General features: G+C 40.8%; 1 protein-coding gene across 3 annotated transcripts in view; it reads left to right on the top strand.

The window, feature by feature from the left end:
* Positions 1-16,011, top strand: part of LOC126291557 (zinc finger protein ZFP2-like) — a 180,733-nt gene that overhangs the window by 46,407 nt on the left and 118,315 nt on the right. For 2 of the 3 annotated variants that reach the window (XR_007551814.1, XR_007551813.1), the window contains exon 6: positions 769-3,219. Coding sequence is in view for 1 of the 3 variants with exons in the window: in XM_049985069.1 (XP_049841026.1) it covers positions 769-1,555 (787 nt within the window). In the remaining 2 variants the exon portion in view is untranslated. Of the gene's footprint in view, positions 1-768; positions 5,333-16,011 lie in introns of those variants that run through there. The other variant, XM_049985069.1, reaches the window with a different exon arrangement.

Raw genomic sequence — 16,011 nt, 5'->3', positions numbered from 1 at the left:
AAGTAGATTATTAAGTCCTTTGTGTCTTGATCAATAGATTTTTTTCAAACTTGTAAATATTTTAGTGTATAAATAAAAATGATTTAATCATATGCGAAAAGATTCTCAATGAAAAAAGAATAAAAAGAAGCAAAACCTAAAAATGAATATAACACAATGATTAAAATTATACAGCAATGGATTAGAAATGAGGAAAAAATTTAAACCAATTAACTGAGTGAAAATAATGATTAGTCATTTCAGTAAAAATATTAAAGAAAAGTATATTGCATGCAAAGGGATTTGAACCTGCTATCTTCAGCATATCAGGCAAATTACTTAATACTAGGCTCTGACGCCATTTGAAATTAAGGCTATTTTCAGTGCTCTAGTAGAGCAAAAGAAACTGAATTTTTTTTATTGTTAAATGCAATTAAGACCCCATGGGGAGAATGTTTGCAAGGTGATATCTGGGATCCTACACGCTGTGTGGATCGTTTCAAAAAGTCTATCTCATCCCTTTGGGGCTTCCTTCCTTACAGGTAAATTATTTATAAGAAATAAAAACTAGATTTGACCTAAAATGGAATCTTGTTGATCTTCCTGTGAAGTAGTTTACCAGTATAAGAAAAAAAATGCCTGCTATTAACTGTCATTTGATTTCACTCTGTTGAATATGATTTGAACCATTTAAAACCACTTGTTCCTCTCTTTCTGGCTTCTCTGGTAAGACCAATTAATGCAGTTCATAATGCTAAGTGCAGAAACTAATGTGCAGGCACATTGCAGGCCCTACGTGTGCGGCCTGTGTGAGAAGCTGTTCCGGCAGTCGGCACACCTGAGAGCGCACCTGCGAACGCACACGGGGGAGCGGCCGTTCGCCTGTGAGGAGTGCGGAGCAGCGTTCGGAACTGTGGGTACATTGGCCATCCACCGACGGCAGCATACGGGCGATCGGCCGTACGCGTGCAGCGAGTGCCCGGCCGCCTTCACCACTGCCAGCAACCTGACGGTGCACCGGCGTACCCACACGGGCGAGCGACCGCACGCCTGCGCGCACCCGGGCTGCGGGCGGGCCTTCAACACGGCGCACAACCTGCTGTCGCACACGCGTGCCGTGCACGCCGGCGAGCGGCCCCACGCTTGCCCGCAGCCCGGCTGCGGCCGCCGGTTTTCCCAGATAAGCAACCTGCGCTCCCACACCCGCGCCGTGCACGAGCATCTGCGGCCCTATGCCTGCGACCGCTGTCCCGCGTCGTACTCCTCCGCCAGCTACCTGCGCGCCCACCGGCGCTCGCACACCGGAGAGCGGCCTTACTCGTGCTCCTCGTGCGGTGCCGCCTTTGCCACGTCCGGGGGACTCCGCCAACATGAGCGCGTCCACTCGGGGGCGAGGCCATTCGTGTGCCCGGACTGCGGCAATGCGTACAAGCAGGCCGGCAGCTTGGCGGAGCACCGGCGCTCACACACTGGGGACCGCCCACTCGTCTGTGGAATCTGCTCCAAGACCTTCGCTGCTGCCAGTAACTTCAGGAAGCACCGCCTCATGCACGAACGCAATGGTGACTGTACTTGAGATTTAGGATAATCACTTGTGTTAATGTAGTATCCTCTAATTATGCAATTGCCATTGCATTTGATTTTGCAAAAGGCTTCTTTGTGCTGCCAGCAGTTTCATATATATATATATTGGGAAAGAAGGTCCGGATTTAATGTTATGTTGCTGACAGAGTCATTAGCGAGGATATATATCCAATGACAGTCAAAATTAGTGCAGTGTCCTTCGATTAAGCAATCGCCAATGCATTTGCTTTTACAAAGGGCGTGTGTCTCCTGCCAGCAGATGTGAGAATGCATACCTTTCTCTCAAATGTCGGTGCACCTCAACTAGACCACTAGCGTTATATGGCATCAGCTTATAGATACACAGTTGGAGAAGCTGGAATCAAGAAAATAAATCGTGGCTTCGGAAAGCAGAAAGATTAGGGTTTGATACCCTCTCACCAGCAATCTCATGCTAGGGAAGAATGAGAAAGGAATTGGCTCTGTCCTTTCAAAGGAACTATCTCACTCTTTACTTTAAGTGCTTTAGGAAAATTACAAGAACACTTAATGCGGATGGCACACGGGGATTTGAACTGCTGTCCTCCTCAAAGTGAGTACAGCATCTTACACCTCTGTGCTGCCATGTTCAGTGTTTGGATGACAGCGGTCTGGCAGTGACTAAATACAGATGCGACCTGCCGTTTTTGAGATACAGTGTTGGACACTTTTGTAAGACAGAGCAATATGCGACGGAAACTAGACTGTGGCTGTGCCATAGAGGAAACACAAGAGAAAACAGTGCATTATCTGAACCAGTGATCATTTTTCTCGTGCACTGTACTTGAAGGGCTTTAGTGTATTGCATAAATTTGTGGTGATAAATATTTTGCTTCCAGCAAAAGGAAGAAGACATTATCAGTCACTTTGATTGAAAAGAAAGGGCGGTCAGAGATGAAAGTTCCACTGTCATCACAGTCCAGTGAGACTGAGACATTAGCGTTTGTGTTTTATAGATGCTTAAAATGATCACGTGCATGGTGTCAGCAACTTAGGAGACATATTACTCATAAATGGAGTAATGGGAAGTTCACTATGCTCTCAGTGGCAAACATATGTGATTATGTTTAATATTGAGGTACAATGGGAAGGCGACATACCTGACTTGGCAGCAACAGGAGTGTTTTTAATACTGGAGCTGCATTCTTAATAGCAAAAAAAGGGAATTGTTACTGACCTCGTCCAGACAGGTCGGTCTACGGGTGATCTCAGAAGTCGGCAATACGAGCAACAGTAGAGCAAATGCTGAACACAAGGCAGTAGCCCCGAGAAGACGTGAGCAGTATCAGCTGCAGGGACAGGAATCTGGTTGCTATCTCCACAAAGAAGAGTAATGAGTTATTCTCCATTCTGCCTGTAACACCAAACTGCCGAGGAAAAGCAGTGTTGACAGCAGTGGCACCAAAAGGATCAGCAGTGGGAGCCGTAAGGAGTGCATCAGTCACCATATTCGACAGCATTGTTCGCGGCAGCAGTGACGTAAGGATGGGGAGCAGGAGTGGGGAGTGCATCGGCTGATGCATTTTGCAGCAGTATTGACAGCAACGACATCTGGACCGGGAGCAGAAACAAGGAGTGAATCGGTCACTGCATTCGACAACTGGTTCGGAAATGTCTTGTAGCAAAACGCAAGTGAGGGTAACGTACATGTCCTGATCACTACTTTGTTTCTATCTCTTTTGTTTGTTTTAACCATACTGATTTAATTTTGTTCTGCTAAGATCAGGCAACCAGAAAAAGTGACTATAATTTTTGTGCAGGACATATACATGTGTAGAGAGACGAGCCACGTAGGGTTTATGGAACGCTCACCTCTCAACATGGCTGGGTACAACATGTCTAGTGTAAGCCCAACATGAAAGCAATGCATATTTTTCTGTGTTCGTTGCGACTCTGATAGATTATCCTTCTTGCGGAATATTTAAACTTCTTCCATATCATAATTCAAGGTATCTGGTTTACACTTGGAGCTGGCATTTGCTACGTTTACACGTGACACAACTTCTGGAAGATGGAAACTGAATTTTGGAAACAGTTTTCCACTGTCACTTTTCTTTTCATTGAATACCTCAAATACGTTGAATACAGTTAGGTGATTCAGTGCAGATGGCGGCCGACTATGCTTAAAGGTTGCTCTCCTACCGTGGCTCAACTCTTTCACTGACAGTGTGTGCCTTATTTCACTTGTTGATGCTGACGTAACTGAAATTGAAAGCTGCTCTTTATAAATTGTTTGGCATAATGGTTACACCATTATTTGTAAGGATAATATTAGAATATTGATAGGCATCATATCTCATTCCAGGAGAGACAGTTATTCGTTTGAATATCACATGCTCAAGATGAAGTTTCACTGACTGTATGCTTCAGTCTTAATGAAAGCATGTGATGGTATCTATCTGCTTCGTGTTTATATAGAATTACTGTCAAAGTGACCAGTCTGAAACATACTGTATTTCTACTAGCAGATTTTAGGTGTTTGATGATTAAAATTGCTCTTGGATGACTGCCACATCTGTGGATACTGAGTGATTGGAAGGGTGAGACAACCTGGTGCTCCAGCAGTTTAAGCTAAGTTTAGACTTTGCATGCAAGTATCTCCAGTGATTTGGTTCTGTATTAATTACTCTTTACAAATATATTAAAAACAAAGATTCTAAGACTTACCCAGCGGGAAAGCGCCGGCAGACAGGCACAACGAACAAAACACACAAACACACACACAGAATTACTAGCTTTCACAACCGATGGTTGCTTCTTCAGGAAAGAGGGAAGGAGAGGGAAAGACGAAAGGATGTGGGGTTTAAGGGAGAGGGTAAGGAGTCATTCCAATCCCGGGAGCGGAAAGACTTACTTAGGGGGAAAAAAGGACAGGTATACACTCGCCCCCTCCCCTCCCCAAACACACACACATATATATACACATACACAGACACAAGCAGACATATTTAAAGGCAAAGAGTAAGGGCAGAGATGTCAGTCGAGGCGGAAGTATAGAGGCAAAGAAGTTGTTGAAAGACAGGTGAGGTATGAGCGGCGGCAACTTGAAATTAGCGGAGGTTGAGGCCTGGCGGATATCGAGAAGAGAGGATATACTGAAAGGCAAGTTCCCATCTCCGGAGTTCGGATAGGTTGGTGTTGGTGGGAAGTATCCAGATAACTCGGACGGTGTAACACTGTGCCAAGATGTGCTGGCCGTGCAACAAGGCATGTTTAGCCACAGGGTGATCCTCATTACCAACAAACGCTGTCTGCCTGTGTCCATTCATGCGAATGGACAGTTTGTTGCTGGTCGTTCCCACATAGAAAGCGTCACAGTCTAGGCAGGTCAGTTGTTAAATCACGTGGGTGCTTTCACACGTGGCTCTCCCTTTGATCGTGTACACCTTGCGGGTTACAGGACTGGAGTAGGTGGTGGTGGGAGGGTGCATAGGACAGGTTTTACACTGGGGCGGTTGCAAGGGTAGGAGCCAGAGGGTAGGGAAGGTGGTCTGGGGATTTCATAGGGATGAACCAAGAGGTTACGAAGGTTAGGTGGACGGCGGGAAGACACTCTTGGTGGAGTGTCCCCACTCGACATCCGCCAGGCCTTAACCTCCACTAATTTCAAGTTGCCGCCGCTCATACCTCACCTGTCTTTCAACAACTTCTTTGCCTCTGTACTTCCGCCTCAACTGACATCTCTGCCCTTACTCTTTGCCTTTAAATATGTCTGCTTGTGTTTGTGTATGTGCGGATGGATATGTGTGTGTGTGTGTGTGTGTGTGTGCGCGCGCGAGTGTACACCTGTCCTTTTTTTTCCCCTAAGGGAAGTCTTTCCGCTCCCGGGATTGGAATGACTCCTTACCCTCTCCCTTAAAACCCACATCCTTTCGTCTTTCCCTCTCCTTCCCTCTTTCCTGAAGAAGCAACCATCGGTTGTGAAAGCTAGTAATTCTGTGTGTGTGTTTGTGTGTTTTGTTCATTGTGCCTGTCTGCCGGCGCTTTCCCGCTTGGTAAGTCTTATAATCTTTGTTTTTAATATATTTTTCCCATGTGGAAGTTTCTTTCTAATTTATTTACTCTTTACAAAAGTATTTATCAGCTGTGACTTGTGAACTTTTACACTCTTTGTGTTCTTGAAGTATACCACATGAGCCCGTAGAGTTGTGGTACATGGCTCATGTATTAAGCTCAGTTCATTATACTACACTACACTGCACGGAAAACAAGTACAATACTCAAAACCAAATCCATCTATGAACTGTCTGTGAAAATTTGGATGACGCAGTAAGTAAACCTTGCAAAGTTCAGATCTGTTGCAGTGCCATCATATACCTTATTTACCCAAATCTGAGGTGCACTCAAAACAGTGACACTCGGAATTAGAGGTTTGATGGGGAGATGGTAATGAATGTAAGCCCGCAAAAGGAAAATAAGACTCATTTCAAGGGGGGGGGGGGGGGGGGGGGGGGGGGGGGGGGGGGGGAAGGTGTAGGCCGCACTTCAAACTTCAAAATCGAAACAAAGTTGGTTCAGTCTAACTTGATATATGAATTAGGTAGAATGGGTGATGATACAGCTACAGTAGTTGGATTCGCATCATAAGCTTAGCAGTCAAGCTTAAGCAAGATTGTTTTGTAGATCAAGAAGATTTAATAATCAATACTAGAATTCAGTTGCTGTGCTTACTTTCTGACTGTATCCCTGTTCGGCATAAGAATAATACAAATATAAACATTACATGATATTTATATTGTTTTGCAGTTGCCGTTGTCTCACTAGTTTGTTAGGCAGTTAGGATTGGAATGAGGTAACAGTTACCATGAAATAAATAAATAAATAAATAAAAATATGGCGTAATGTTTACATTTGTATTATTCTTATGGTGAAGTCAGTGCATGATTCACAGTTCATGTGGGAAAACATTCAAGATGTATTGTCAGCCATATTGACATAAATGGTAAACAAAGGCTTGTCAGTCAGCTTTTGGTAGTAGACTTTTAGTACAAACTTCAAATGTGAGACTAGCAAAATAGGAATGAAAATAACTTAGAAATTAAAAGCAAGAATATTAAAAAACTATTAGCTTTTGATACAAATTATATGAAATGTTTAAAATATCGATTAGATAATTTTGAACCACAATCACTTGATTCCTTGTTGCCCAGTTCTGCGCACAGAGCGCCATCCTCAGTACCATTTAGTTTATTATCAAACTTCTTTTTTTTTTTTTTTTTTTTTTTTTTTTTGGTGCCTATTGCATAATCTGATTTGGAACAGACTTCTGTGCATCTTCTGTCTCCATTGGCAAACTTGCTACAAACTTTTGTTTTACACATCCTGCTGGTGTCAGTTGTCTGTCATTGTTTGAAAGCCAGTCCATGTACATGCATTTAAGCTTGTCCTTGAACCCCAGGTCTTCATAAAAAAGACTAAACTAGTTGCAGCTAGACTCAAAATTTCTGACTTTTTTTGCACCCAAGAAATTTCATGTGCCTTAATTTTTAAAATTTCAGCTGCTCCTTAATAAACTCATTTAAAATTACTTCAAGAGTATGGTATAGGCCACATTTTGACCCATTAAAGGCTTTCCTGCTACTGAAACAGCCAAATAATTTCCCTCTTTGTGGTCACCATCGTCTGTCGTTGCTCTCGTCAATCCCGTATCACAGACATGCAGCACTAATAGAACTTTTTCCCATGAGAGACATAACTTCTTTCTTGAATTTGGCAATATAATGAAAGCACTTCATTGTGATTCACTAACACCTGCACTTCACAAAATTCAGTGAAGCAATATATTGAATCTGAATAAGCTGCAGCTTACCAACTCGTACAAGAATCCTAAAGCTTTATGCCTTGTGGGTATTTATAGAAAATTTATTTATTTATTTTTTGCTATGAATATTGGAAAGGCTGTTACATTCAAAGATGAGCAGTACTGAATTTCTGTTTCCTTCGTTGGATCATGCATTTAGTGACAAAAAAAGAAGGTGGACTCATCTTCTACCACTCCCACCTCCCCCTTTTTTTATGCTACTGCAGAAGTTTTGACAGCAATACTTATTTTTGCACCTGCAAAACATGCCTGTGTAGCACTGCTTATATTCGATGACAAAAGTTAGCTGTGCCAGCTCCTAGCACTATTTTTCAGAACGTCTGTTTACTTTGCACTTCATTCTAAGCTGCAGGTGGTTTTTTTTATCCCTAAAACCAGAAAAAAATATAGCTTAGATTACATATACGATAAATAGGCACTGGATCGCAGGATGTGGGCATCAGTTGACGACGACGACACACAAGTGGTCCTCTGGTAGATATGTTGTCACTTTTATTCTGAATTCAAAGAAACTTATTGGTGCCACGTAATCTTAGGTGGCAGTAAGAGGTGCATTTGTGGCTTGTAGTGTGCAGATTGCTGCATAAATGTGGTGATGTGTGTGATCCTGCTTTAGGGAGCTCGCAAACTTGATCACGTATAGGTACCTGAATTGCTGAGTGCAGCAGAGTTCATGGCATATTATAATTGCTGTGTAACAACTGTGGACAAAGTTTAGAGTGCTGATACGGTCATGTGCCTATTGCTCGTAGGAAGGCGTCAAACTGGCCAGTTACATACGTCCTACTGCAATAGCAAGAGTGTTTTGTAGATTCAACTTGTTTGCTAATATCTTCTGGATACTACAGTCGCTTATAAATTTATCGTGTACAGCAGGTCTTGCTTTTAAGTCCCAACTGATTATGTTCTTCATCGCACTCAGATCCTCTTCCCCAAAGATTTTGTGAATTAGCTGAAAACGAACTTATTTTTCCCTTCGGTGTAAAGCATTCATAACCAGAGTTTCATCATTTCAACCATATATTGTCAAATTAACCATTAATACAATCTACTTTAGCATGAGCAACAGGCTGCTGCTCTTCTCCGATCCGTATATGGGAGAGTTAGTTCAATACATTACACAAAGTTCATTGGTAACACAGGCTTTCTGGTTATTTCTTTGCAGGCCACTGTAACACCTTGAATCAGAGGCTGCATGGAATAACACGTCCACCACAGTAAGTGATGACGTCCATTCACCTCTCTTGCCCAAGGGAGGTGCAACTGCTGCATAGATTCTTAGCTCTGCATAAACAGAAGCTTAGAGACCCTGTTTTTCTCCACTCTAGCTCAATTAAAACAACAGTTTTTCGCTCTGTTCACTTGAATATCTCCCATTTCTCGAAGAGCTGAGAATGTACCATGGTATTTCCTAACGAAATGGCATGTTACACTACAATATCTGTGATGAAATTAATATTGTTATTATCATCATAGAAGAAACAGGGTATGAAGTAGTTTTTTGGCTCATCCATGTATTGGAAGAAATTTTAACTGACAATTATTGTTGCTGCAAAAGAACTCCAAATTTCAAATGCAAGCATTTTTATCACCCAAAAGCAGTTATTTGAAATTAGTGCAGTTGATTACTCCTGCAAAGCACAGACAAAATATGTGTATGAGAGAATGAGTCAATCCAGTGGATTGAATTTTAATCACACTTAGGTTATATTTGTTTGAAATACAAATTCTTTATAATAAATGTTGTGGTACGTTTTAATTTTTACCAAGATGCATATGTTAAATGTCTCTTCCACTATTTGATAGCACCTGTTTGGGTCATGTACTTCTTGTAGTTGGCCGGTGGGCACATATACAAACTGGAGAATAGCAAATGATGACACCTACCAGTCACTGCTTCAGCTCTGAAAATGTCAACCTTGACACTGACTTTAACTCCTGAGAAGAATCAGCTGAGAAGGGTCACAAAATCTCAGAAACTAACTCTAGAATTTTTCTCTTAGAAATGATGCAGATGTTTCTCACATTTTTATGATGCCTTGCAGCATAATTACCGAGAAAATTTTATGTCCTTGGGTTCTTTACTCTACATCTGACACACACATTCTAACCCCCCCCCCCCCCCCCCCCCCCTTCCTCTTGAATATTAAAGTAGCAATGTGTTCACTTTTTTCCATTAATCGTGTGTGTGTGTGTTTGTTTTCAAGTTGAGGGGAACTGAGGGTGACATGGAGAACGTGTTTTCTTGCATTTTAGATTTGTTACTGTCTTGCCCCTCTAACTGGCCAGGATCTTCTTCGTGTTGTGGCAGACTGGGTAATTATTTGGAAGGCGCTACTAGTACCTTAATGTAAGGCACGGTAAGTTTCATAGCTTCTAAGTAATAAGCCGTTTTTTAGCTCCTTAGCCACTTTTAGGTGGCTTCATGAGCTGCTTTTAGATCAATTCATGTTCCGCACTAAAGTGAGCTGAAAATTTTTTCTACTTTGTTCTCAGCTGGCCAAGAAAACAAACAGAAAGGCCAGATTTAGAAACTTCATAGTGAATACTGTGTAACCAACTTAGTAAAGCAATGTCCGTCTGTTAAAAGAAACTTAACGTTTTTATATTTGGAACTGGAAATAGTTCTGTGCCAGGCATGTCTGCATGGTCAGTCTCAAGTCATTCAATTCCACAAGATTGACATTAGACTTGTGCATCAGCTCTGTCAGAATATCAATGCATTCTACCACTGGTATGTTAGAAAACACAACTGCTGACATCAAAGGATACTAATTTATCACTGTGTGAGACAGATATACCTTTTGACTTATTGACTAGGTCCACGGAGTTTGAAATACCATGCTTTGATTTGAATTTAGTCTTGCTCTTAATTAGGACATCCAGTTTACTAGCTAGTTTGTAAGCTGGAGCAGTGAATGATGATACAACTGGACGAATAGGAACATCTTGTGTATGCAGTTTAGGAAGCTCATACATTCTAGGAGGCACTGGGTTCATATTAGTTAACAGTTTTGCTTCAAACTCAGAGAATATGCTTTTGCATGAATTGTTTGCATATTTAACATCCTCTTTGAACAATTTAGTAGTGTCGTTAGGAAGAACTTGGAAGACTGTGGTATTCAGGAAATCATTAACTTTATCCACATAATCACATCTGTTCCCTTTCTTGGCTAGTCTTTTTCTCCCTCCTCTTTTGCCTTTATCAGATTTTGTGGCAATGATACCTTGGTGTTGTAATTTCTGCTTTAAGGATTTGAGGGTGAGAAAGTCAATAGACCGTGGGATGTTACACACGAATTTGGTTTCATTCTTTAGCGCATTGGCAACTATATATTTTGCAATGGTGTCTTTCGTTAGAGCTTATTCAGTATTTACTTTCTTAACATCCAGTTAGGTAAGAGCACCTATAGTTGACACGTTAAGAGAATTTTTTCCTACTTTACGGCCATGCTATTAAATAATTATGGGTTCTAAAATTATTTTCTGAAACTTCAGAGTCTCAACTTTCACCTAAAATATCACGTCTTGTAAAAATGAAATTGTATGTTTTTATACAAAAAGTGGAATGTGAACCCTTGAATTGCACCAAAAATAGACACTCTATAGTGGCCGTGCTTCTAAAGTTGACAATTTTGGCACTTATAGTTGACATAATTCCCATATCCCCCAAAATTAGACAAGGATGGAAAGAAAACTGCAATGCTAGTCACACCAAATATTTTTTATTATTATTTAAGTTTAACTGCAAACACTTACAGTAGTTGTAAATCTCCTGAAGTACATGTAAATATAGTCCTTGAAAATTAACATTCCTTACCAAATTATTGATTATCTTTAAACAGACAAGTAAAAGCAACTGAAAATTCAGAGAGGAGCTTACTGCTGAAAATTAATGTTTACAAAAGAATGTCAGAAACCAATCTACAACCTACTTTTATTTTACATTAAGCGACTTTTTGAAAACATATTTGATCCTTCCCCCGTTGCTGACAGTTCAGGCATCTCTACAACATCAGTTATTCGATAGTGTGATATAAAGGAAATATCAGTTTCATTTGCTACAAACTCTTACCTATATCAATACTTTTCAGTCCCATAACTTCTGTCAGATCTTTCGACACCTCTTGAACAACACAGAGGTAACTCAAGTATTTTGTTTTCCTCCAACAAATTTTGCAATGATAAAATCCCCTTCTTTCACATTCTTTTCACTGGTACTTTATAATGACATTTCGTCAGAATATTGTTCATATAATTCTGAGTCACTGTCCATTAATGGAACTTGACTCTCATCTGAAGTATCTGAAACAGACACCACCACTTTCTTTTTCCCTTTCTTGGATAGTCTTTCTTCCGCCCCTCTTTTGATGAATAATTTTCTCGTCCTCTCTAGCCTTCTCCCTTTCTTGTTTCTCCATTTCTAGTTTCTTTTTTCATTTCCTCCTTTTTTTAAAAGTAATCTATGATTTGAGGAGATGTGACAACAGCTGGCATATTTTCTCTCTTTCTCTTTACTCTAGTTGAAGCAGTATGACTTGGCCAAAACAAAGCTCTTTTAAAGGGTGATGGTACAAATCCTGCACTAATGGATGGTTTTGGCTCATTTGTTGCCATTATGGCTTTTTGTGGAGTTCTAAGCTCTAGTAGTGCCACTGACTGTGTTGTATTTCCCGCGTCTTGAAGTTGAGAAGATTGTTCTGGTGATGAAACCTGAGGCAAGCTCAGCAAGACGTACTGTGGTGCAAATTATGGTGCTGGTGAGGTTGCTTGCTGAGAGAGATCATGTATGGCTTGTTGACTTACTTTCTTCCAAAGGTTCTAAAGGGACAAATCTTCAGCACAACCTGCCCAGTCTCCCTTATTTTCCACAAAAGTTCGTATACATGCTTTTTCAACTGGGACTCTGGAATTGCTGTTGTTGTTGCTGCCACTTGTGGCTCAGTTACATCTAATTCTGCAACTTTACGGAATCCATTCTGAAGGATCTCTGGCATTATACCATCTAGAACTGAAATGAGCAAATGTGCAAAGTATTGTTTATTTAAGTGTCTGTGCTCCATGCGCCATTCTTGCACATTTTGCTTCCAAGACATTTTTAGAGTATGGAACACAGCAAGATGCATAGGTTGCAAAATGTGTCGCATTTGGATATAGGGCCACTATTTCAATGCCCTTCTGTGCACAAAACTGGGGCATTAACATGTGTGATGTATGGCCATCCAGAAACAAAACAATTGGGAACTGAAATCCTTTCTTTACCAACCATGGGTAGAAAATGTTGGCAATATACTCACAGAAGTTTTTGTGGTTCATTCACCCACTTTCTGAATGCCCAGTGGTCCATCCTTTGGTATTGCTGTGGCTACAGCTGCTGGTATTTTGGTGTACCTGAAAGAAAATGTTCAGAATGTAAACTAGGCTTGCTAGAGAATACAGATACAAAAATTAATCAACAGGTAAAACTATTTACCTAAATACATTCATTGGGGGAACAAGTTCCGCAACAGAATTTCCCATAATGAGTGTTGTGATGTTCTCCTTTTCATCATTTCCAGCCCCTTGATACACTGTCTTTGATCCTCATTCAGCCAGAACCTTTCCACCCTTTAGATTGAGGAAGAAGGAAGTTTTGTCTCCATTAAAAATTCCACTTGGGTCCTCAGACACTGAAATTAGCCCCCTCTCCTCAAAATAAACCAAAATTTAATATTATCTTGAGTGACATTTCTTCGGTTTGTTGTTAAATTTTGGAAAATTCTTGAGCTTAAATTGTGATGTCTTTGCATAAAGCCATTGTACCATTTCTTACTGGGACAAGACTCTTTTACTTTAAGCATTAATTCTTCAGCCAACTTTCTAGCAGAATACAATAATGCCTGTTTTGAAACTGGGAACCCTCTTTCCCCCATCATTATTACCCATTCAGCTAGCAAATTTTCCTGATCTGCTGAAAATCTGTAGAAACTCCCATTTTCATTTGTACTGGGGCCTGCCCCTTATGGTTCCCCAACAAAGTTATCCTTGGAATCCCAAATTGTTTTGAAGCAGAATAATAGCTCATTCCATGGTTCACTGCATCAATGGCCTCTATAAAGACTCTTGTGAGTATTGTTGATACTTCTTTGGACCCATGTTTCTGGAAAAACAGTTAAAAATAACAATTATTTATAATGCTGATACTAGAAAATAAAAAAATTTAAAATTATCAGATAGCACTCCTAAATTAGACACTCGAATACCTAAAGCTGACACCCTATGTCAATTATGGGTTCTAAGTGACATAGCTTAATAAAACAAATAACATTATGAACAGCATTAAACTTACTTACAGATACAGTCTAAAACTCAAGTTGTAATAGGAAACCAAAAGTTGACACCCCTCTCATATTTAAGATTATGCTAATTTAAAAGAAGCAGTAGTTTACATACATGTGAATGCTTGAAGCACTAATTTTATCCTAGACTCGACAAAACAAAGGCAATAATAAAGTCTTCTCAGTAACACAAAAGAATTAAAATTAATCTAACACATACAGAAAGAAGTTGAGACACACGGAATGAAACTTATTTGCTTGTGATTTCCGTAAGGTTTGCTTCTTGCTCCTGTCTGCTGTGCAGGTCATAACAAATGTGGCTTTTCCCTTCCAAAACCATGATGCTTTCTCTGTGACTTTGTAGATACCATAGTTAAACAACGTATAACAACAATACTTATTTAGCATATGGATCATAACATCACAGTAAAAATTACAGAAACAACACAATTTAAAAAAATCACATATGTATAAACAGAACAATAAATAACAATTTGTAGATAAGGACACCACCAATTGTAAATATACACTCGCAGAAGAGCAATCACAAACAAACGTCCAGCTTAGATAATATATAGTCGATTGCCTCTTGGGTCGCCATTAGGAAATCCTGTGGGGTCACCATCATATGCCCTTTGTGGGCATTCCTGCACGATTTGTTTGACCGTCTGTCTCTCAGCATCACAGTCGCAAGTGGCCGAAGGAAGTTTACCCCATCTGTGTAAGGAGGCGGCGCATCTCCCACAGTTGGTTCTGATGCGATTAAGAGTTGACCAGACTTTGCAAGGGCAATCAAATCTTTTGATTTACTAAAGATGCATGGCATACTGTGGCAGTTTACTGCTCTCCCATTCCTCTTTCCATCGGTCATTTATTTTAAAGTTGGTTTGGTGCAGCGCCTGTGCGGTCTTTAGTGGGGGATGCCTAGACCGGAGTCGGTTTCCTTGGATGTCGTATCTTCATGGGTATGTAATTGAGGGTTGGTCACGATTTTTTGAAATTCTTCAACCAGAGCGTGTTCTCGGCACAGTTTAGGAGGGGCTATGTTATTGAGAACGGGCAGCCACACTGTAGGAGTTGGCCTGATTGTGCCTGATATAATACGCATTGTTGCATTAAGTTGGCTATCTACTGTGTGTGTGTGTGTGTGTGTGTGTGTGTGTGTGTGTGTGTGTTTGCTGTTGAGCCACACTGGGGCACAGTATTCTGGCACTGGATACACCAAGCCAAGTGCGGATGTTCTTAAGGTAGATGCTGTGGAGCCCCAAGTGGTGCCACAGAGCTTCTGCAATATGTTGTTGTGTGTTTTAAGTTTCGCTGCAGTTGTCATAAGGTGTTCTTTGAATTTTAGTGTCCTATCCACGGTAACCCCAAGGTACATGAGTTCCAAAAGAAATCCGTTGGATTCGATTACTCGATAAATAGTACAATTCTCAAGTCTGTCAATTCAACTAAGTACCTGGGTGTTAAAATTACGAACAACTTCAGTTGGAAGGACCACATAGATAATATTGTGGGGAAGGCGAGTCAAAGGTTGCGTTTCATTGGCAGCACACTTAGAAGATGCAACAAGTCCACTAAAGAGACAGCTTAAACTACACTCGTTCGTCCTCTGTTAGAATATTGCTGCGCGGTGTGGGATCCTTACCAGGTGGGATTGACGGAGGACATCGAAAGGGTGCAAAAAAGGGCAGCTCGTTTTGTATTATCACGTAATAGGGGAGAGAGTGTGGCAGATATAATACACGAGTTGGGATGGAAGTCATTACAGCAAAGACGTTTTTCGTCATGGCGAGACCTTTTTACGAAATTTCAGTCACCAACTTTCTCTTCCAAATGCGAAAATATTTTGTTGAGCCCAACCTACATAGGTAGGAATGATCATCAAAATAAAATAAGAGAAATCAGAGCTCGAACAGAAAGGTTTAGGTGTTCGTTTTTCTCGCGCGCTGTTCGGGAGTGGAATATTAGAGAGATAGTATGATTGTGGTTCGATGAACCCTCTGCCAAGCACTTAAATGTGAATTGCAGAGTAGTCATGTAGATGTAGATGTAGATGTAGATGTGCTTTGGGTGTTTGTTATTTTCCCATCTAGATATACAACTAGTTCTCTGTTGGCCATTTTGACCTTCAAATGAAAGGCAGATACTTCCGTCTTTGTAGCACATGTTGTAGTCTCCATTTTCTAAAGTACTCGCTGAGAATCCCTAGGTCACTTCTAAGGATATCTTCGGCAGTTTCTATATTTCTGTGGCTGTTGCCAGAGCCCAGTTGTTAGCATAACCAAATTT

The sequence above is a fragment of the Schistocerca gregaria genome, chromosome 9, assembly GCF_023897955.1.
Source record: "Schistocerca gregaria isolate iqSchGreg1 chromosome 9, iqSchGreg1.2, whole genome shotgun sequence".
Taxonomy (NCBI): Eukaryota; Metazoa; Arthropoda; class Insecta; order Orthoptera; family Acrididae; genus Schistocerca; species Schistocerca gregaria.
The sequence above is the reverse complement of the archived record's forward strand: the minus strand, read 5'-3'. Positions and strand labels throughout refer to the sequence as shown.